Source organism: Gorilla gorilla, chromosome 7 (genome assembly GCF_029281585.2).
Source record: "Gorilla gorilla gorilla isolate KB3781 chromosome 7, NHGRI_mGorGor1-v2.1_pri, whole genome shotgun sequence".
NCBI classification, from domain to species: Eukaryota; Metazoa; Chordata; class Mammalia; order Primates; family Hominidae; genus Gorilla; species Gorilla gorilla.
Window position 1 is genome coordinate 81,749,569 of NC_073231.2, and position 24,145 is coordinate 81,773,713.

At 40.5% G+C, this 24,145-nt stretch overlaps 2 protein-coding genes across 4 annotated transcripts in view; one reads left to right on the forward strand and one right to left on the reverse strand.

Annotated features, from left to right (window-relative positions):
• Positions 1-3,043, forward strand: part of ADAM2 (ADAM metallopeptidase domain 2) — an 80,707-nt gene extending 77,664 nt beyond the window's left edge. Inside the window, exon 20 of the mRNA XM_063709322.1 lies at positions 761-3,043. The gene's annotated coding sequence lies outside the window, so the exon portion shown is untranslated. The remainder of the gene's footprint in view (positions 1-760) is intronic.
• Positions 3,044-22,400: 19,357 nt separating this feature from the next.
• The window catches only part of ADAM18 (ADAM metallopeptidase domain 18), a 158,146-nt gene continuing 156,401 nt past the window's right edge, over positions 22,401-24,145 (reverse strand). For all 3 annotated transcript variants that reach the window (XM_019032000.3, XM_055348950.2, XM_063709321.1), the window contains one exon: positions 22,401-22,568. In XM_019032000.3, the coding sequence (XP_018887545.3) occupies positions 22,526-22,568 (43 nt within the window). In that variant the 3' untranslated portion in view covers positions 22,401-22,525. The remainder of the gene's footprint in view (positions 22,569-24,145) is intronic.

The following is a 24,145-nucleotide window of genomic DNA, read 5'->3' on the forward strand; positions in this document are numbered from 1 at the left end:
TCATTTTTTTAAAATTTATTTTACTTTAAGTACTGGGACACAGGTGCAGAATGTGCAAGTTTGTTACATAGGTATACATGTGCCACGGTGGTTTGCTGCACCTATCAACCCATCCTCTAGGTTTTAAGCCCCACATGCATTAGGTATTGGTCCCAATGCTCTTCCTCCCCTTGCCCCCCAACCCCCGACAGGTTCTGGTGTGTGATGTTCCCCTCCCTGTGTCCATGTGTTTTCATGATTCAGCTCCCACTCATGAGTGACAACATGCGGTGTTTGGTTTTATGTTCCTGTGTGTGTTTGTTGAGAATGATGGATTCCAACTTCATCCATGTCCCTGCAAAGGACATGAGTGAGTTCCAAATATTTTAAGGATGGGGGGGTTGGGGGGGGAGGAGAGAGAAAGAACGTAATATATTAAATAAATATATATTAAGTAGTGACAGTCATATAGCTGTATATAATAAAAATAAATTGGAGACTATTTTTCAGAATTATAATATTTTTCAGAATTTATAATAGACATGATCAAGTTATAAATGACATTGAAATTTTCCACTTAAAAATTTATTACAGTTATTTTTTAATTATTTTCTTTAGTTAATTTTACTTCTTTAGCATTTGTGTATTTAAAATGTTGGCTAAAAATAAATTGCATGATATAAGTCTACTTTGCAATAAGGTTACTTGCATGCTATTTATTGAACTAGCTATCATTTCAATTTACTTGTTGATAACGGTGACTTTTTTTTCATTTATTCAGTCTTCTAGAGTAATTATCTGTGATGGATGGACACAAAAAAATGGAAAGAAAAGAATGTACATTACCTGGTTTCCTGGGATTCAAACCTGAATATTGTGATTTTAATTTGACAAGAAAATATGATATATATGTATAATTTCACAGATAATTTACTTATTTAAAAATGCATGATAATGAGTTTTACATTACAAATTTCTGTTTTTTTAAAGTTGTCTCACACTATTTCTGTTGGTTAGTAGACACTAATTCTGTCAATAGGGGCATGGTATAAGGAAATATCATAATATAATGAGGTGGTACTATGATTAAAAGCCACTGTTATATTTCAAATTGCAATGGTATGTGTTATGTTATAGTGTGATGGTCTGAAATCAATCACAGACAATGATCCTAAAATTTGGAAAAATTTTTCACCATATGCTGCTGAAAAAAGATACATTTTCAAGTATATAAACATTCAAAGTAAAGGATGATATTATTTCAGTCCTACACATGCTGATTCGTTTCACGAGGTCAGCAAAAATTAGTAACAAAACATGACAAGGATTATTCAGCCTGAAAAAAGAAGGAAATCTTGTTATATGCAGTAACATGGGTGAAATTTAAGGGCGTTATGCTAAGTGTAATAAGCTAATCACAAAAAGGCAAATATTGCATGATTCCATTTATATGAGGTATCTAAAATAGTCAAACTATTTGACTCAATTATCTGATTTATAAGCATATACACACACAAGACACACAGATTTTAAGATACTAGAAATAGATTTGAAGTTTTTTAATCTGATGAAAGGGATCAACAAAACATATATATAATGAAAATAATTAATATTGAATTTTCTAGTCTTTCCTCCTAATATTGTGAAGAAGTTAAGAAAATTCACTATTAACATTTTTATATATCTTTGTGGAAATATTAGTCAGTAAATATGGCTACAAAAAAGTAAAAAATAAACTTTAAATAGGAATCTTTATACAAAGAAAATCTTATTATAATATAAACACAGAAAATCCAAGATAATCTATAGATAAAATATTTTAACTACCAAGTGAATCTGAAAAATCCATTGGGTGTAAATTTAATACACAAGTATCCCATTTACATATAAAATAAAAATGTAAACACTAGAATATTTAAAAGAATATTATTTACATTAGCACTAAACATATTAAATCCTTGGAAATTACCATTCTAGGAAAACTATGACACCTATACATACAAAATGACAAATTACTATTAAAAGAAATTAAAGATAGTGTTAGGCCATTCTTGCATTGCTATAAAGAAAAACCTGAGGCTGGATTTTTTTTTTTTTTTTGAGATGGAATTTCACCCTTGTTGCCTAGGCTGGAGTGCAATGGCATGATCTTGGCTCACTGCAGCCTCTGCCTCCCAGGTTCAAGCGATTCTCCTGCCTCAGCCTCCTGATTAGCTGGGATTACAGGCGCACACCACTACGCCCGAATAATTTGTGTATGTTTAATAGAGATGGGGTTTCGCCGTGTTGGCCAGGCTGGTCTTGAACTCCTGACCTCAGGTGATCCGCCCGCCTTGGCCTCCCAAAGTGCTGGGATTACAGGCGTGAGCCACCATGCCCGGCTGAGGCTGGGTAATTTGTAAGTAAATCACACTACCTAACTTCAAAATGTGCAAACACCATGGTACTGGCATAAAAGCAGACATGTAGACCAGTGGAACAGAATAGAGAGCCAAGAAATAAATCTGTGCATTTACAGCCAACTGATTTTCGACAAAGGCACCAAGAATACATATGAGGAAAAGTTTCTTCAACAAATGATGTTGACAAAACTGGTTACCTATATGCAGAAGAATGAAATTAGATCCTATATATCTTAGATATATAGGATCTAATATATATATAAATTATCTCAAAATGAATCAAAGACTTAAATATAAGACCTGAAACTGTAAAAGTATAGGGGAAGAAAAACATAGGGGAAAAGCTCCAGGACATTTAGTCTGGGTAAAGACTTTTTGGAATATGACCTCAAAGTACAGACAACAAATGCAAAAATAGACAAATAGAATTGCACCATAATAAAAAGCTTCTGTACAGCAAATGAGACTCAACAGAGTGAGGTGACAGCTTAAAGAAAAAGAGAAAAGATTGGCAAACTATACATCTGATAATAAGTTAATATTCAAAATATTAACAAACTCAAACACCAAGAAGACAAATAGCCTGATTAAACAATGGACACTATAAAGGAATAGACTTTCTCAAAAGAATACATACAAATGGCCAACAGGTAAATTAAAAAATGCTCAATATCACTACTCACCAGAAAATGTAAATCAAAACCACAATAAGATATAATGTTAGATTGGCTGTTATCAAAAGATAAAAGATAACCAGTACAGATGAGGATGCAGAAAAAACAGAACACTTATACACTGTTGTTGGGAATATAAATTAATACAATCATTATAGAAAACAGTATGGAGGTTCCTCAAAAAATTAAACATAGAAGTACTGTATGACTCAGAAGTCCCACCACTGGTTATGTATTCAAAGTAAATAAAATCAGCATGTTGAATAGATGTCTGCACTGCCTGGTTTACTGCAGCACACACAATAGGGTCAAGGTATGGAATCAAGCTAAATGTCCATCAACCAATGAATGGATAAAGAAAATACAGTACATATATACAATAATTCAGCCATAAAAAAGGAAATTATCTCATTTGCTACAACATTTATGAACTAGAGGCCATGATGTTAAGTAAAAGAAGCCACAGAAAGACAAATATCACATCATCTCACTCATGTGGGATCTATAAATACTGATTTCATAGAAGTAGAGAGTAGAATGATGGTTACCAGAAGCTGAAGTGATTAGAAGACAAAAGGGGTTCAGGGAAATGTTGGTCCAAGGGTACATATTTACAGTTAAATAGGGGGAATATTCTCAAGAGATCTGTCGTGCTGACTATAGTCAATGATGGTGTATTTTATTATTGAAAAACACAGAGAGCAGATTGTGTTTGCACCACAATAATGTTAACTATTTGGGATAATGAATTTATCAGTTAGTTACATTTAATCACTCCACAATGTATACATGTTTCCAAACATTATGTTATACATGATAAGTACATGCAATTTTATCTGTTAATTGAAAAAAAGTGGACTTAATACAAAAAGGAAAAGATAAAGTAGACATAATAACAGGCCCACTGATTGAAATTGTTTCATTACTTTTAAATATGTGGTTAAAAAAAAGAAATAAATGAAGTTTCTACTAAGAAGTTGATAGCACTTTATCAATATTTGAGAGGTAAGTGACCTGCTCCAACCCCAACCCCAACTCATAGACCAATGGCATATGAAATTTATCTATTCTAGTCCAGTGGAGTTCAAATCTAATCATGAGGACTGTAATTTAGAACAGAAAATAGTTAAAGAATGAGCTGAATTTAATAACCAATTTAAAGCCATAAATCTGAAAAAGACTGACAGGGAGGCCAAAATATGTTGGTCCAGCCTTTTTTGGGGCAGAATCAATAGTTTGAGTAAAGTGGCCTGAGTTGGTATGCAAATTATCTTAGAACTGTTAGCTACAAGAACTCAATGTACCGTAATCCCTCTGAGAGATAAGAAGGACCTAAGATGTATGTGAGTGAAATGGAAATACCATAGTGGAAATGTGAAATTACAGATAGTAAAGTTTGATTCTAAAGACTGCACCATGGTTACTTTCTTTTTACCCGAACATATAATCGGTATGGGTGTTATGTGTGAATGGGGTGTATTGTCCTTTTCATGGGAGGAAGGGGAAGGACATTGATTAAAGTTTACCCTTTAACTAATTTTTGCAGCTATACTAAATGAGAACTTACAGAATGGTCCACGCCCTGCTCAATATCAAACATTTGGCAATAAAGAATTCCAGCGGGGCAATAAGAGAACATTACTTTAATTAAGGAAATGGTTGTGGTCAGAGTTTTAATCTCATTTTCTTTTTAAATGCACTGCTTCGTTAGATGCAAAGCGAAATATGAAGTAAACTTCCTTTCTCAGAAACTTTTGTGTCAGTTATAATGTATTTATCTAAATCTACCATCTCTATCTATCTATCTATCTATATATCTATATATCTATCTATATCTCTACCTCCCTACCTATTTATTTGGTACTAAGCAATCTTTCACAGTCTTAAGAACTTAGAGACAATAAAGGCCTTTATGCTAAACAACACTAGAACATGGAATAATTTAATATGATTAGTAATTGCCTCAGCAAGGAACACTATAAATTTACAATACATTTGAAATATAAAATCTTTATCAGAATCTCTCTCAGGCTCATATTGTTATGCCCAGATCATTAGTTCCCCAAAGAAGACCACCAGAGTCCAGAGTCAAAGCCAAGCGGCAAGGATCTTTACTACAAGTTTGAACCTGGTCCCTCCATCCCACAGCATACAAAAGGGCCCTGAACAATGCGAGTGTTTGCTTTTTATAGCCTGAGAGTTACAGGGGAACAAAGGAATTCTTTTGGTTCCCGCTTTTTCAGTAAAACTCTGAACGGCTGTCTCCTTATCGGAGACTTTCCTGGTGGTGTTTGTACTGGGCTCAGGAAGTTTGAGAGCTATATGGCGATATGTGGTGTATGTGGTGAGATGGGAGGATGGGATGTGTTTGTACTGGGCTTGTTTGTTTTGAGCCCAGGGCTGAGGAATGTGCCCGGCTCCTTTCATTCCCCCCTTTTCTTTTCAGGTATTTTTAGAGCCAATCTTGGGTCTTATAAGTCTGATTCTGTTTCAGCATTTACAGGTTGGTATTGGGCTCTGAGGACCATGAGTTGTACAGTGTCAAACCTTTCTCTAACGAACCACAAAATTCTGTTAACAACACAAGGTCCTACGGTAAGCAGAAATAGTAGACTCAGCAGGGGTCCAAGGAAGGGGGCTAACAGAGAAAACATAGATGAGTTCCACCATTGGTCTGCAGCTGAAGCAAACTGCCGTGTTCTTACTTCTGTGCTTAACTTGCGTAACTGTTGGACCCGGTCTTCCACGAGCCCTGATTCATTTATGTAGAAACAACAGTCTTCCTTTAGAAACATACACGTTCCCCCTTTTTCAGCAGTGAGTAGGTCTAAGGCCCTCCGGTTCTGCAAGGTTACCTGTGCTAGGGACGTGAGCTGCCACTGGAGGGAGGCAAGGGACTCAGCTGACTCCTCCATAGAAACGGCAAATTGTTGGTATAGCTTGTTACTTCCTATAAGGGTGTGACCTAGGGCTCCCCCAGCCAGTCCGGCCACCATGAAGGATGCGGTGAGGGAGATTCCTGCAATGAGGGGGAGAAATATGGCTCGTGCAGGTCTCGGTCTAGGGTCTGGGTGAATAACAGCACTAGTCCAGTTACCGGTATACCCTAGGAACTCGCCAGCAGTAAGCAGAGTTAACCGGGGAACTAATGTGACAGGAAGACACAGTAGGTTGGTAACAGAGGGGCTTGATAGGTTTTTAGATAATGTTCCATTACACCAGAAGAATATGCCTGACGGAGCCCTTATGTTAGGGGGCGTTGCAGTGATGTTGCAGAGGCTGGAATTAGTTCCTGAGAAACAGTAGGGAAACTTTTCTTGACTGGGGTTTAGGTATAGTGGCACGTTAGGGATAGGGGCATATGAGAGGTTTCGGTGGTTGTTAGCTTGGGCTGAGGTGGAGGATCCCCATGGCAGGGGGACAGCGGTTAGTGGTGGACGCCCTAGAGTGGCACACAGAAAGCAGCCAGACAGGCTGTGAAGTCCTGTAAGGTTGGCAAGTTCTAATCCTTCTTGCAATAATTTTAACCAGGAAAAAGGACATAAGTCTTGTGTCAGGCGGTTTTCTTGTCGCTGGATATTTCCATGGACCAGGGGCCGTACCTGCACTAGACCCTGCCACAGATAGAGGTGACTGCTAGGCCATGTGGAGGCGGAGGAGTAGTATACAGCCCCGTGTTGAGGCGTCATCCAGCGGGAGTTCCAGGGGTCTCTAACTATGCATGTATATGAAAGGTCTCTATCTCGTCTGCGATGGAAGGGCCATCTGGGATCTATCTGTTCTTTTCCACCCCACCATTGGTATTTATGGATGTTACAATAGTTATAAGGGTGTCACCAATAGTGCTTACAATTGTATTCAGTCTGATCATACTCGAAGCATATTATTGGTGCCACTGGTTTGGCTACTGGGAAATCGGTAAAATTTAGTAAAATTGGGCTATTGCACCCTGAGGAGGGGCAATCTGCACTGGCCACTAATTTCCCGGGCTTATGAGGTTGCCCAGGGTGGGTTTGGTTTTCGTAAAGCCAGAATCTCCAGACAAAGGGATTAGGAGCTGGCTTTATGTTTTCCCCAGCGGCCACTAGGGCGACTAATGTTAGAGTTACACTACCTAACTGCATGTTTGCAGTGAGCTATGCTGCCAGCGCAGGGTGAGTTTTAAGGGGTTGTTCTTAGCTCTGTCCACAGTCCACGTGTCCGGTGCTTCAGCCGCCACCGTGATTCGCCCCAGAAGGTCGGAGGTTGGGTCCACTGGCTTGACGTGGGTGTAGTGGATCCACGACGCAATGCCTTCTACCTTCAGGGCGGTGGGTGTGGTCAGGAGTACTTGGAGTGGTCCTTTCCACCTGGGCTGTAGGGTCTCTTGTCGGTGTCGCTTAACCAGGACCCAGTCTCCCGGCTGGTACGGATGGGGTGTCAGTGGGGGACTGGTCTCATATAGCTCTTTCAGCTTGGGCCAGATTTCTTGGTGAATTTTCTGTAAGGCTTGTAAGGAAAATAAGAATTCAGAGACATTTTCTGTTTCAGACTTAAGCAGGTCATCTTTTAAGCTAGGAACCAGGGGTGGAGGTCTGCCATACATGATTTCGTAAGGGGTAAGGCCCAGTTTGTAAGGGGTATTACGGGCCCGGAACAGAGCATAGGGGAGAAGGACTACCCAATTAGCGCCAGTCTCTATAGTCAATTTAGTTAAGGTCTCTTTTAAGGTCCGATTCATCCTTTCTACCTGTCCTGAACTCTGGGGCCTGTAAGCGCAATGTAGTTTCCAATTTGCCCCAAGGATGGAAGCCAAGTCCTGACTTACCTTAGCGACGAAAGCGGGCCCATTATCTGACCCTATCTGGATGGGGAAGCCATACCTGGGAAGGATATCTTCCAGAATTTTCTTTGCTATGACCTGAGCAGTTTCTCTTTTGGTTGGGAATGCTTCAGTCCACCCTGAAAAAGTGTCTACAAAGACAAGTAAGTACCGGTACCCGTACTTTCCTGGCTTTATTTCGGTAAAATCTACTTCCCAGTAGATACCGGGCCTGGTTCCCCTGAGCCTTGTTCCTGCTGCAGCTTGAGATTGGGGGTATGCGTTGTTAAGCTGGCAGACTTTGCAACTTGTCACGATACTGCTGGCCGTCTCAGCTATATGTCTGATTTTGAGCTTGGAGCGTCTGATCAGGTCTATCATCCGCCGGGCCCCCAGGTGGGTGGTTCGGTGGATGTGTTCTAACACCTGTTGTCCTAATTTTTCTGGTAGGATGGTTTGGTCATTAGTATCAGTCCACCATCCATTCTGGATTTGTTTCAGGGGAAGTTTGTCAATCCACTGGAGATCTTGTTCTGAATATTCAGGGAAATATGGCAAGTCCCGGGGGCCCGGGTCAGGGAGCTGGAGTGCAAGGAGTTGGCTGGGAGCCTTCGCCACATTCCTTGCAGTTTGGTCTGCCAGAAAGTTGCCTTGAGCAGTTGGAGTAGTTAGTTTCTGATGCCCTGGGCAATGTACAATGGCTAGCTTTTCTGGCCTCCATAGGGCTGTTAGCAGAGCTAGGATCTCTTGCTTGTTTTTTATCTCTTTTCCTTCAGCCGTCAGTAACCCTCGCTCCCTGTAAATGGCCCCATGTATACGCACCGTTGCAAAAGCATATCGGCTGTCTGTATATACTGTCAGCTTTCTCCCCGCCCCTAAGGTAAGAGCTTGGGTGAGCGCTATCAGTTCGGCCTTCTGGGCCGATGTCCCCGGGGGCAGGGGTTCCACCCAGATTACCTCAGTCTCTGAAGTTACTGCCGCTCCAGCGTACCTCTGGCCTTGATGCATGAAGCTGCTCCCATCAGTGAACCAGACGAGGTCGGCGTCAGGAAGTGGGCGGTCCTGCAGGTCTTCTCGAACTCCGTGCACCTGAGCTATTATCTTGGTGCAGTCATGGAGTGGGGCATCCAGGTCCGGGTTGGGCAGCAGCGAGGCAGGGTTTAAGGTCATTGGGGGCAGGAAAATTATCCCAGGTCTTCATGGAGGGCCTCATCGAACAGGGTAGGAGAGTTTTTGAATCCCTGCGGCAGCCTGGTCCATGTCAGTTGGCCACTTATGCCCCTATCAGGGTCATTCCACTCGAAGGCGAACAGCTTTTGGCTCTGAGGGGCTAAAGGCAAACTGAAGAAAGCATCTTTCAAGTCTAAAACAGTGTACCATTGATGTTTAGGGTTTAAGGTACTTAGGAGGGTATATGGGTTAGGTACAGTTGGATGTATGTCCACAACCCTCTTGTTGATTTCTCTTAAGTCTTGTACAGGTCTGTATTCTCCACTATTAGGTTTTCGTACCGGCAACAATGGAGTATTCCAGGGTGAGTGACATGGGCGAAGGAACCCTTGGTCAAGGAGCCGGCGGATATGCGGGGCAATCCCTTTCTTGGCCCCTAGGGGCATCAGGTATTGGCGTACCCGCACGGGGTCTGTCCCAGGCTTTAGTTCAATAAATAAGGCAGGACGGTGTTTTGCTAGACCTAAGCCCCCCATCTCCGCCCACGCTTCTGGATATTGCTGGAGCCAGGTTGCTATGTCCTGGTCAGGGGCCGCTTTCTCCTGGTGGAGCTGGTACTCATCTTCTAGGTTTATAGTCAGGACGGACACGGGTCGATTGTGGGAGTTGGTCACGATGGGCCCCTCAGGGAGGAAATGGATCTGTGTTCCCATTTTAGTTAGCAGGTCTCTCCCCAATAGGGAACAGGGGCTCTCAGGGATGACCAGGAAAGAATGGGTTACATTCTTGGCTCCAAGGTTTACTGTTCTTTGTGTTGTCCATGGGTATTTCTTAACTCCTGTGGCCCCTTGTACTCACAAGGATTTGGAGGATAATTTCCCATTAGTTTTAACTAAGACTGAGTGCTGTGCTCCCGTATCGACCAAGAACTGGACTGGGGACCCCTCCACTTGCAAAGTTACCCTAGGTTCGGGGAGGGGGTCCGAACCCCGTCTTCCCTAGTCTTCGTCTTGAGTGACTAGTACGTGTGTAGACCTAGGGGGTCCGGGTCCCTGTCCTCGTGGTTTCTTTTTGGGGCAGTCTCTTACCCAGTGGCCAGCCTCCTTACAATAGGCACATTGGTCTTTGCTCAGATTATCATGCCGGGGGGGCCGCCTAGGTTGGGTGTACTCTGGCTGTAGATGCTCTTTCTGTACCACTGCTGCCAGGACCTTGGTCATTTTTTCAGTGGCCTTAAATTGCTTTTCCTCTGGAGTATCTCTGTTATTGTAAACCCGCTGGGCTATCTGAAGGAGGTCCTGAATCCACTTTCCCTCCAAGTCTTCTAATTTCTGGAGTTTTCTCTTAATATCTGGGGCTGCCTGATTTATGAAAGACATTACAACAGCTGCCTGACTTCCTGGAGCCTCTGGATCTATGGGGGTGTACTGTCTAAAAGCTTCCATTAATCTTTCTAAGTAGGTAGCTGGGCTCTCTGTCTTCCCCTGCAGAATAGAATATACTTTAGCCAAATTAGTGGGCTTGCGAGCAGCTGCCCGGAGACCTGCCATTAGAGTCTGGCGATAAAGGTGTAGCCGTCCCCTACCTTCTGCCGTATTGTAGTCCCACGCCAGCCTGGTCAGAGGAAAGGTTGCGTTTATGAGGTCGGGGTTGGCAGTCAGTTGACCGTCGTCCCCCGGGACCAGCTTTCTAGCTTCTATCTGTATTCTCTCTCGCTCCTCCATGGTGAACAAGATTCGGAGGAGCTGCTGACAATCATCCCAAGTGGGCTGGTGGGTGAACATGACACTATGCAGTAAAGCCAGTAAATCTTTGGGGTTGTCTGAAAACCGAGCACTCTGAGTCTTCCGGTTATACAGATCACTGGTGGAGAATGGCCAGTACTGGAGCCTGGGGATTCCTGTGTCATCTGGGGGTCCTATTTCCCAAAGGGGTAAAGCCACCGTGGAGTCAGGCGGCTGAGGGAGGCTAGTCCGCGAAGTGCGCCCTCGCGTCCGCCCCACCGGCCCTTCAAAGTTACTTTCCCTTTCAGCGGGCCCGTGTGTGCCGGCCGCCTCCCGTCCGCCTGCTCCCTCCCGCAGCTCAGCCAGGGGGGCTGGGGCCTGGGGCCTGGAGGGGTACGGAGGGGATTCTGTGAACAGTGGGTCCCCGCTGTCAGGTAGAACAGGATGGGGGGGGTGCAGTTGGCTGCTTGGATTTTAGTGGTCGAGCAACCAGTGCCTTACAGGGTTCAGAGGCTAATTGGAAAGGGGACAGCCAAGGAGGCGGGTTCTCAACAAGGTCCTGCCATATGAGGATATATGGGATTTGATCTAAGTGGCCCGCACGCCCAGGTAGGAAAATCTTGGACTTTAGTGATGACAGCAAGTCAGAAGGTCCCTTCGGGTGGCCACCCCACATCAAAGGCAGGCCATTCGGAGCGACACAGAGTAATTAGCTTTCCTTTCCTGATTTCTATACCAAGATCATGGCCCCTTGCTCTAACTTCTTTGAAATTACTCGTAAGGAGAGATAGGGGAGTGCTCTGGGTATTACCCATCCTGTAATAATTTGTAGTCTCTTCCTATAAAGGAATGTGGGTTTGAATCCCTGTAAAGGAAATCTGATTTGACTTATTAATGATATCTAATTGCAGGTGCACTTTGGCAGCCTTGGTCAGAGTTAGCTGCCTAGATTGTAGTCGCGCTGGGGCAGCCCAGATCAGCGACAGCCGCTGCCCGCCAAACCGGGGCAGTTCAGATCGCAAGCGCACACCGGAAGCCCAGGTCAGAGTTAGCTGCCTGGGTCGCGGTCGCGCTGGGGCAGCCCAGATCAGAGACAGCTGCTGCCCACCAAACCGGGGCAGCTCAGATCAGAGACAGCTGCTGCCCGCCATACCGGGGCAGCTCAGATCAGAGACAGCTGCTGCCTGCCAAACTGGGGCAGCTCAGATCAGAGACAGCTGCTGCCCGCCAAACCGGGGCAGCTCAGATCAGAGACAGCTGCTGCCCGCCAAGCCGGGGCAGCTCAGATTGCAATATAGATCAGATGAGAGCCAGGGAACGTCTCCCACCGGTCTCCGCTGGCCGTCCTATAGCACGTCCGCCAGGACTGTGCCAGCTCCAGTTTCAGACCTCGCGAGTCACAGATTCGGATTCAGAACAGACACAGACAGACAAACGGAGACGAGCCAGCTCACCTATCAGTAGATCGATCCTAGCAGATCCGTTGACCAGGGGTCTGGTGGGCTTGGGGAATCCCGGACGAGCCCCCAGATGTTATGCCCAGATCATTAGTTCCCCAAAGAAGACCACCAGAGTCCAGAGTCAAAGCCAAGCGGCAAGGATCTTTACTACAAGTTCGAACCTGGTCCCTCCATCCCACAGCATACAAAAGGGCCCTGAACAATGCGAGTGTTTGCTTTTTATAGCCTGAGAGTTACAGGGGAACAAAGGAATTCTTTTGGTTCCCGCTTTTTCAGTAAAACTGTGAACGGCTGTCTCCTTATCGGAGACTTTCCTGGTGGTGTTTGTACTGGGCTCAGGAAGTTTGAGAGCTATATGGCGATATGTGGTGTATGTGGTGAGATGGGAGGATGGGATGTGTTTGTACTGGGCTCAGGAAGTTTGAGAGATATATGGCGATATGTGGTGAGATGGGAGGATGGGATGTGTTTGTACTGGGTTTGTTTGTTTTGAGCCCGGGGCTGAGGAATGTGCCCGGCTCCTTTCATTATGTTTCAAGATGAGAACATAATTTACAGATTCGGACCATATAAAGATATTTAAGATTGGATATTTGATGGGACTCAAAGCCTCAGTAGAGCATAGGCATACTAAATGTTCTATTCAAAGATGAAGGATTTGGTGTCACGAGAGAGTGCTGGTGAGCCCCAGGGATCCAATAGACATCCATGTGCAAAGTCCCTGGGGTTCTTATTAATATCTGTACACAGAGACTCATGGCTTAATCTCTTCATGAAATGACAAAGGTTTGTGGAATAAATTCTGTCTCTAGGAAAGCTCATGAAAGAAGTTCCCAGTGGAGCCTTTATGCATTTATGTATAGAATGAAAATCCAGGTTGTATAACCAGGTTTTCCAGGTAAGTCAATTGGTCCTGGAGGTTTTCAGGGAATTACACCTTAAACAGCAAATTATACCTATTCCTTCTCTCACTTAAGTCAAGAGTCACAGCCAAACATTCAGGCATCCACAGATATAAGAATAGAGTTCTCCCAGTTTATTTGTAAAATAAATCTACCCTCCCTGTATAATCTGCCACTGACTTTCTCATCACTGGTTAGGAACTTTTAATCATAAATTACTTGTGAAGATTGTTCTTCTGCAACTTTCTTACAGTGCAGTTAAAGCAGCAAGAAAATTTCCAAAGCAGTAATTATTTATTTTATGGTCCAAAATATGATCTATCTTGGTGAATGGTCCATGTGCACTTGAGAAGATTGTGTATCCGGATGTTGGGTGTCTGAATGCCAATTAGATCAATTCGCTTGATGGCTTTCTTCACATCATCTATATCTTTACTGATTTTCTTCTCAGCACTTCTAACAGATATTGAAAGAGGAATAATGAAATCTACAACTATAATTGAGGACGTGTCTGTTTCTCTTTTCAGATCTGTCAGTTTTCTGTCAAGCATACATATTTAGTATTGTATGTCTTCTTGGAGAATTTTCCCCTTATAATTTGTAATGTCTCCTTTTTCACTGAAAACTGTCTGTTGGAATATCTATTTTATCTGAAATCAGGATAAGTACCTGGACCTACTTTAATTAGTGTTTGCCTGATACATTTGTCTTTTTACTTTTGACCTATCTAAATTTTTATATTTAAAAGAGGTTTGTCATAGAGGCATACATATGGGCCTTGCTTTCTAATTCAATCAGTTATCACATAACTTGTATTTAGTCCAGTGGTTAGCATATATTTTTTTCTGTAAAGAGCCAGATAATAAACGTTTTTGGCATTATGAGTCACATGACTTCTGTTGCAAATCCTCCAATGTGCTGTTACAGTGTAAAAATGACAATGCAACATTTCTTTTCTTTTTCTTTTTCTTTCTTTCTTTCTTTCTTTTTTGATACAGAGTCTTGTTCTTTTGCCCAGGCTGGAGTGCAGTGACATGATCTCAGCTCACTGCAACCTCTGTCTCCCAGGTTCAAGTAATTCTCCTGCCTCAGCCCCCCAAGTAGCAGGGATTACAGGCACCTCTCACCATGCCTGGCTAATTTTTGTATTTTTAGTAGAGAGGGGGTTTACCATGCTGACTAGGCTGGTTTCAAACTCCTGACCTCAGGTGATCCACCCACCTCAGCCTCCCAAAGTGCTGGGATTACAGGTGTGAGCCACCACACCTGGCCAAAAATGCAGCATTTCATTGTTACACCACATTTTGTAAATAAAGTACATTTCATCCATTCATTATTATATTTTTATTTGTTATATATCAGTTGACAGACATTTGGACTCTTTCCACTTTTTCTCTATTATGAATAATGCTGCTATGAACTCTAATGTACCAGTTTTTTGTGGACATATGTTTCTACTTCTCTTGGATATTTACCTAGAAGTGAAATTGCTGGATTATAAAGTAATGATGTCATAGTAATCATTCAATTTGTCAATTATCTCCATTGGTTTACTTTCAAAAAATATTCAAACTTTGACTACACTTACCATTCCTAGTTTGAACTACCATCGTTACTCTCCTTGACTATTGTTACAGCCCCCATACTTGTTTCATCTACTTTTCCCCTTGCCTATCTATAATCTATTTGCAAAAAATTAGTCTTTTAAAGTGTAAGTTATATTGATTGACATTAAGACCTAATACTATAGTTTGGATGTTTGTCCACCCAAAACGTCATGTTGAAATTTGATTTCCAGTATTAAAAGTGGGTCCTAATGGGAGGTGTTTGGGTCATGGGGGCAGATCCCTCATGAATTACTGGCTGCCATCCTCATGGTAACGGGTGTGTTCTCTCTTATTAGTTCCTATAAGAGCCGGTTGTTAATAAGAGCCTGGCACCTCCCCCTATGTCTCGCTTCCTCTCTCACCATGTGAGCTTTGCACGTGCCTGTTCCCATTTACCTTCCACCATGAGTAGAAGCACCTGAGGATTTCACCAGAGATCAATCTTGCATCCAACAGAATTGTGAGCAGAATAAACCTTTTTATAATAAAAAAAAAAGTACCCAGTCTCACATATTCCTTTATAGCAACACAAAACAAAGACACCTTACATGAGATTTACTTTTCTGACCTACACTACAACAACCCTCTGACTAACTCTGCCAAGAAGTTCTCTGACATAGCCTGGAGACATTTTCCCCATTGTCTTGATGATTAACATTCAGCTTCTCATTACTTGTGCAAATTTCTGCAGCAGGCTTGATTTTCTTTTTCCCAGAAAATGGGTTTTTATTTTTCTATTACATCATTAAGCTGCAAAATTTTCAAACCTTTATGCTCTGCTTTCTCTTGAGTCCATTGCTGCTTAGAAATTTCTTCCACCAGATACTCCAAATCAACTCTCTCAAGTTCAAATTTTCACATATCTCTAGGGCAAGAGCAAAAAGCCACCAGTCTCTTTGCTAAAGCACAGAGTCACCTTTTCTCCAGTTCACAACAAGTTCCTCATCTCCAGCTGGGACCACATCAACCTGAACTTCATTGTTCATATCACTATCAGCATTTTCATCAGTCATTCAACAAGTCTCTAGAAAGTTCCAAACTTTCCCACATTTTCCTCTTTTCTTCTGAGCCCTCCAAACTGTTCCAACCTCTGCCTGTTACCCAGTTCCAAAGACGCTTTCACATTTTTGGGTATCTTTACAGCAGCACCCCTCTCTACTGGTACCAATTTACTGTATTAGTCTGTTCTCATGCTGCTAATAAAGACATACCGAAGACTGAGTAATTTATAAAGAAAAAGAGGTTTAATGGACTCACAGTTCCACGTGGCTGGGGAGGCCTCAAAATCATGGCAGAAGGCAAAAGAGGAGCAAAGCCATATCTTACATGGCAGCAGGCGAGAAAGAGCATGTGGAGGGGAACTGCTCTTTATAAAACCATCAGATCTTGTGAGACTTATTCACTATCATGAGAACAGCACAAGAAATACCCACCCCCATGATTCAATTACCTCTCACCAGGTCCCTCTCATGATGCATGGGAATTACGGGAGCTACAATTCAAGATTTGGGTGGGGCACAGCCAAACCGTATCACTGTATCTTTGTTCTCATTTGTTTCAAAGAACTTCTTGATTTCTGCCTTAATTTTATTATTTACCCAAATGTCATTCATGAGCATGTTTAATTTTCATGTAATTGCATGGTTTTGAGTGATTTTCTTAGTCTTGACTTATATTTTTATTGCACTGTGGTCTGAGAGTGTGTTTGGTATAATTTGGTTTTTTTTTTTTTGCATTTGCTAAGAATTGCTTTATGTCCAATTAAGTGGTTGACTTTAGAGTATGTGCCATGTGGCAATGAGAAGAATGTATATTCTGTTATTTTCTGGTGGAGAGTTCCGTAGATGTCGAACAGATACATTTGGTCCAATGTTGAGTTCAGGTCCTGAATATCTATTAATTTTCTGCTTTGATGATCTGCCTAATGCTGTTTATGGAGTGTTGAATTTTTCCACTATTATTGTCTAGGAGTCTATGTTTCTTTGTAGGTGTAGGCTGCAGCCTCGTAGGTCGATCTCAGACTGCTGCACTAGCAGTGAGCAAGGCTCCGTAGGTTTGGGACCTGCCGAGCCAGGCATGGGAAAGAATCTCCTGGTCTGCCAGTTGCTAAGACCATGGGAAAGCACAGTATTTGGGTGAGACTGTCCCGTTTTTCCAGGTACAGTATGTCATGGCTTCCCTTGGCTAGGAAAGGAAAAATCCCCTAACCCCTTGTGCTTCCTGGGTGAGGCGATGCTCCGCCCTGCTTCAGCTCACCCTCTGTGGGCTGCACCCACTGTCCAACCAGTACCAATGAGATGAACCAGGTACCTTAGTTGGAAATGCAGAAATCACCTGTCTTCTGCATCGATCACACTGGGAGCTGCAGACCAGAGTTGTTCCTATTCGGCCATCTTGGAAAGGACCCTGGGTTTTCTCTGTGTCTTATGTCTTTTCTCTTCCTTTTTTCCCTCCATTACTGCTTTCTTTGAGTTAAATGGATACTTTTGAGTTACTATTTTAATTTTATTTTCTTTAACATATATTTTTGAATTGTCTCCTTAGTGACTGGTCTGAGATTTACATTAATATCTTAATTTATAACAATGCAGTTTGGAGTAATGCCAATTTAATTTCAATAGTATACAGGCTTAGCTTATATGTAGCTCTGTCCTCTGCTCCAGTATACTTTGTCTTATTGTCACAAATTACATACTTACTATTGTGTACCCATCAATTTAGATTCATAATTATTGCTTTATGTAGCTGTCTTTTGAATAAGATAGGATATGAAAATTACAACCAAAATAAACTTATATTGTCTTTTATATTTACCTTCATAGTTACCCTTAGTGGTGCCTAATTTTTGTTCATATGGATTCAGTTCTTTTATAGGGTAGGTCTGCTGGTGCCAAATTCTCTCAGTTTTTGTCTATCTGAGAATGTCTTATTTTCTTCTTCATTTTTGAAGGATGGTTTTGCTCAATATAGAATTATTGATTGATCATTTCTTTCCTTCAGAACTTTGACTATTTCATCTTACTCTCTTGTGGCCTCCATGGTTTCTAATGATAAATCAACTATTATTCTTATGCAGCATTGTTTGTGTGTGACAAAGTTATCTGTCTTTTGCTATTTTCAGGATTCTGTATTTTTTTGTTTAATGTTTCTGGAGTTAAACATCTTTTCATGTGCTTATTTGGCCATTTGTTTGTCTTCTTTGGAAAAACATCTATTCAAGTCCTTTTGAACTGTTTTTTTGCTTTGAGTTTTAGAAGTTGCTGAATTTTAGAAGTTGTATATCTATTCTGGATATTAATCCATTATAAGTTGTGATTTATAAATATTTTCTCTCATTCTGTTGGTTGCCTTTTCACTCTTTTTTTTTTTTTTTGCTTAAAAGTTTTTAATTTTTGTAAGGTCTGATTTGTCTATTTTTTTCTTTTGTTATTTGTACCTTTGATATCATCTCCAATAAATCATTCCCAAATTAAACATCATGAAGCTTTTGGCCTATATTTTTTTCTAAGGCTTCTATAGTTTTAACCCTTACATGTAAGTCTTTGATATAGTTTGAGTTAATTTTTGTATGTGGCCTTAGGTAAGGGTCCAACTTTATCCTTTTGCTTGTGGAAATCTGGTTTTCCCAACATGATTTGTTTAAAAGACTGCCCTTTCCCTATTTGTCTTGGGTACTTTATTAAAGATCATTTAATTATACTCCTGCAGGTTTGTTTGTGGTCTTTCTAGTCTGTTACTTTGGTCTGTATATCTGTCTTTACATCCAGCTGTATTAATTTCTGTAGATTTTTAGGTAATTTTAAAATCAGAAAGTGTGAGTCCTCCAACTTTGTTCTTTTTCAGAACTATTTTGGCTAGTCAGAATCCTTTGAGATTCCATATGAATTTTAGAATAGGTTTTTCTATTCCTGCATGAAAGCCATTAGGATTCTGTTTGGGATTGCATGAATCTGATCAATTTACATAATACTGGCATCTTAAATATAAAGTCTTCTAATCCATGCACATGAGATAACTTTCCATTTACTTATGTCTTTACTTTCTTTAAACAATATTTTGTAGATTTCATTGTACATATCTTTCAGCAGCTCTTCGGTTAAATTTATTTGTAATTATTTCATTCTATTTAATGCTATTGTATATTTAATTTTTAATTTCCCTTTTAGATTGTTTATTGTTAGTGTAAATAAATGCAACAGTTTTTTCCTTTTGTTTTCCAAGATGAGGTCTTGCTTTGTCACCTAGGCTGGAGTGCAGTGGTATGATCACAACTCACTGCGGCCTGAACTCCTGGGGTTAAGCGATCCTTTCGGCTACAAGTGTGCCATCAGGGCCAGCTAATTTTTTAAAAAATTTGTTTTAGAGATGACTTCTTGCTATTTTGCCCAGGTTGGTCTTGAACTTCTTCCCTCAAGCAATACTCCTGCCTCAGCCTCCCAAGTAGCTGAGATCACAAATGTGAACCACATGCCTGGACAAAAGCAACTAATTTTTGGGTGTTGATTTGGTATCCTGCTACTGCACTGAATTTATTAGTTATAGCATGGTGTGCGTGTGTGTGTGTGTGTGGATGTGTGTGCATTTGTGTGTAGTGTTCTCTATAGATAAGATTCTACCACTGAGAACAGAGATTTTACTTTGTCTTTCCAGTTTGGATGCTTTTTGTCTTGCTTAATTGCTCTAAGTAGATCTTCCAGTACTGTGTTGAATAGAAGCAGTGAAAGTTGACATCATTACCTTGTTCCTCATCTTGGAGTAAATGTTTTCACTCTCACCATTACATATGATATTCATTGTGGGTTTATCATATATACTTTTAACTATTTTGTGATAGTTTCCCTCTATTCCTAGCTTCTTGAGGCTTTTTTATCATTAAGTATACTGAATTTTATCAAATGCTTATTCTCCTTCACTTAGGATGACCATGTGGTTTTTTTCTTTCATTCTATTACATGGATTGGTTTTCATATGTAGAACTTCATGATGTATCTTATAACTGTATTTGATACAAACTGTATAGGAAACAAGCCAATGAAATATTTTGCTTTCCTCTTTTATCCTATTGTTTGAGAATAAAGACATATATTTTGCCTTCTACATTCTGGATATCAAGTAATGGCATCACAATATACACAGTTGCTTAAGGCACAAATCTATATTTCAACAACATAACTTACCTGTACCTTACTCATAATAACAAAAAATGTAAAAAACAAGTTTTATGTATCATGGTTAAACGCCTTATAAAATATCTCATAAAGTCTCACAGCATACTCACAAGTTAGGTATAACTTTACCTATTTTACTGTTAAGAAAATTAGAATTGTTTTGAAACACAGCTAGTAAGTGATTGAGACTTGGATGTGTCACTTCCTTTAACACTTTTCAGCTTTCTAACCATTATCGTACATATGGTATTAATTAATTTTTCAGAGCTCAAGTATCTTTTGCTAAATTTTCTAATTCTAAGAATTTGTATGAAAAAATCTCTTAGCATAAATGTTTAATTGTGCACTTTTTTGTCAATAAAGGATCCATTCTACAGGTGTGCAGTGACATCACATTGCATGTGATTTTCACTGGCATTTCCCTGATGATAGTGATGCTGACCATTTTTTCATACAATTCTTGGCCATTTGGATGGCTTCTTTTGAGAAATGTCGATTCAGGTCCTTGGCCCATTTCAAAATAATATTATTTGTTTTCTTGTTATTGAGTTTAGTCACCTATAAATTTTGGATATTAACCCCTTACCTGATGTATCATTTGCAAATATTTCCTATTACATAGGTTGTCTCTTCACTCTATTGTTTCTTTTGCTATATCAAAGCTTTTTAGTTTAAAGTAATCCCTTGTTTTCTATTCTTGCTTTTCTTGTCTTTTGAGGTTCAGAATAAACAAATATATAGAGCTAGAAGGTAGATAAGTGATTGCCTGGGGCTGGTGAAGTAAAGGAGAAGTAAAGGTGAAGTAAAGGAAAGTAGGAGAAAACAATGGGGAGTGATTACTAATATTTCTGGAGCTTCTTTTTTGGGTGATGAAATGTTGAAAAATTGATTATGGTGATGGTTGCATAATTCTGTGATCTTACTAAAACTATTACATTGCATACTTTTTTTTTTTTTTTAGACGGAGTCTCGCTCTGTCGCCCAGGCTGGAGTGCAGTGGCATGATCTCCGCTCACTGCAAGCTCCGCCTCCCAGGTTCACGCCATTCTACTGCCTCAGCCTCCCAAGTAGCTGGGACTACAGGCACCCGCCACCATGCCCAGCTAATTTTTTGTATTTTTAGTAGAGATGGGGTTTCAATGTGTTAGCCAGGATGGTCTCGATCTCCTGACCTCGTGATCCGCCCACCTTGGCCTCCCAAAGTGCTGGGATTACACGAGTGAGCCACTACATCTGGCGCATTGCATACTTTAAATGGGTGAATTGTATGATATGTTAGTTACGTCTCAATAAAGCTAGTTAAAATCAAGTTCAAGTTGGCTGTTTAGCCTTTTTATGTGCTAGGAATTTGGTATGCTTTCTTTTGTTTTTTTCTGAGACTGTATTTTTAAATATTTAAGAATTATTTCCCTAGTATGCATATACTACTTGAAGAATAATGAAAGAAAAAGTAAGTAAACCATTTATTTTCACTCAGGCAAAATGTAAGAACAAAGTAAATATGAGCACAAACATAATTTCACAGATGAATGTGTATAGATACATCAACATTATTGGTGTCTTTCTTAATATTCTGTGGCCATACAATTTGTAGAAATGGTGTTTCCGAATCTGCAGTAACGAAAAACATGTGAGCATTCCCAGTGTATCACAGCATCCTTTCTTCACTCGTCTGCTCATCTTACATCACCATAGTTCCAAGCCCCAATACACACACACACACACACACACACACACACCCCACAAAACCAGACTTTGTCCAATTCCAGGAAGAGACTCCCCTAGAAGAGAAGAGGGAGTATTATCCAGAGTCATCCCCCACACTCTGGGTCTTGGTGACCTCAACCCAGAATGGGAAAGGAAATATGGGCTGTAGGTGTCAAACCCCATCCGGCCTCCCTCCTTCCCCCACCTCTCCAGGAAATGCACCCTCTTGAGCAGAGTCAGGTAAGTGAGGAACAGCTGTCTGAGTTCTGGGCTGAGCCCTCCAACTAGCAGGTTCAACCAGATGCCAATGGCACGGTGGCCCTGAAACTGGGCAGGCTCTGACCGTGCCCCTCCCCAGTCTGGCCTGAGGTTCAAGACCAAGGAGGATGATGCCCGCCTGGCCTTGAAGCTCTGGGGCTCTGGAGCAACAAGCTCTGTTTCTTCTGCACAGCTTGGCCTGAGCTACTGGAACAGGGAGGGTGACACATGCTTCCTCTCTGGACACTGAAATGCAGTCCCCATACGCAGCAAAAATTCTTCGCTTGCAATCACCCGCGGAGGTCAACCGGCCCAGCCCTGAGAGGATCAGCAAGAGAGCATTGCGTGGCCAGCGGCCTCGCCACAGTGATGGCTTCTGAGCATGGAATGGAGGCTGCTTCTGGCCAGGGCTGGGGAGGCCGAGCGGATCCCAAGAACGGTGGGGTCTGGAGGGCACGGCCCAGACCCAGGTCTGTGAATCCCAGAGACTCTTGGAACTTGGAGTCAGGGGGTTCCCACCCACAGCAGGAGGCACTGGAGGAGGCACGTGGGAGGGCACGCAGGCTTTATTTTCCAAAAGTTTGACATTTACAATGCATTGGGGATAACGTAAGGTTATAAATAAAGCACATTCGTTCCTTTAGGTTATTTGCTATGGAAGTTCTGTGCAATATTAATGTCCCACGTCATCGCTTTCTGATACAATGGATGAATTACTATAATGAAGAAAAACAGAAAAAATATAAATTCACAATATGTTTAGTAGTAGCCACTTGCCTATTTTAAACCATATTTACTACTGAATTCCTACTTTATAATTGCTAAAAATCAAAGATTATTATAGATAAGTTTGGTTATCTATATTATAGATGTTACATTATCTATGTTATAGATAAATTTGGTTCTTATCTATATTATAGGTAACTTATCTATATTATAAGGAGTCCAACTAAAAAGCTAAACATAAAATAAATGTATATGTTTTTCTACCTTAGCATTGATTTATAATTTACCAGGCAAACTATGAAATGGCTCTGTAAAAACAATCAAAATCCATTTATTCAGTTTTATACACTTTGTTTCTTAGAAAAACCTACTGCTTAGGGAGACAAAATAAAAGGTTAGTCTTTATTTTTTTCCCCATTAATATGAAGTTCACACATGAAAACAATAGAGTTAACATGGAAATAATTTTCATTTTATAGTTAATATTCAGGTTGCTGACTTTAATTTTTTCACAATTTCCTTATTCACTTTATAAAAATACTTTGTGTAGTAAAATACACATTCTAACCATTTTTTGTGTACAGTTCAGTGGTACTAAGTACATTCATATTGTGAAACTATCACCATTTGTCTCCAGAAACATTTTCATCTTGCAAAAGTGAAATTCTGTGCTCAGTAAAGAATAACTCCTCGTTGAATAATATGTATTCAACAACAACTTCCCATCCTCTGTGGCCCACAGACACAAGAAAATATGCTCAATATCACTAATCATTAGGGAAATGCAAATCAAAACCACAGTGAGATATCTCCTCACACCCATTAGGATGGCCAATATGTTTTTTTAAAAAAGCAGAAAATAACAATCCTAGCAAGAATATGGGCAAACTGGAACCCTTTTGGACTGTTGGTGGGAATGAAAAATTGTAAAACTACTGTGGAACACAGTATGGCAGTTCTCAAAAATATAAAAATAGAATTACCTAATTTCAATTTTTTTGCCAGACATTCTCAAGTTGTCCTTCTATGGAATACTCTTGCTTGTATACCTTTCATGCAATATTTAAAAACAAAATCAAATATTGATTGTCTTCTCCAGTTTGTAGAAGGAAACAAAATAAGGTTGGCTTTTTTACAATTCATTTTTCCACACTTCCTTCTAAACATAAAATATTTGTTTGACTTACAAACAATAATAACATAAAAAATTAACCTCCAAATAGCCAAGATTTTTATTTCACTGAAGTATTTACTTTTTAACCATGTGCTTTTCGTTGTGATATATGTTGTATGTCATATTTATTTAAATAGTCCTATACACCTTAAGGACTTTATTTTTTCTATATTTTGTTAATTCACATGATAATTGATAATAATTAATATCTCAGGATTTATTGTGTTGCTATTAAAGAATAATGACTTTCTGACTATGACTTGAACACATTTCTGAAGTCTACTATACATCACTGAAGGCATGATAAATAATACAGTTACTCATGATTTTATTAAAATCTCTGTTCATCAGTCAAGTAATCAAAACAGGAAATACATGTTCATTATTTAAATT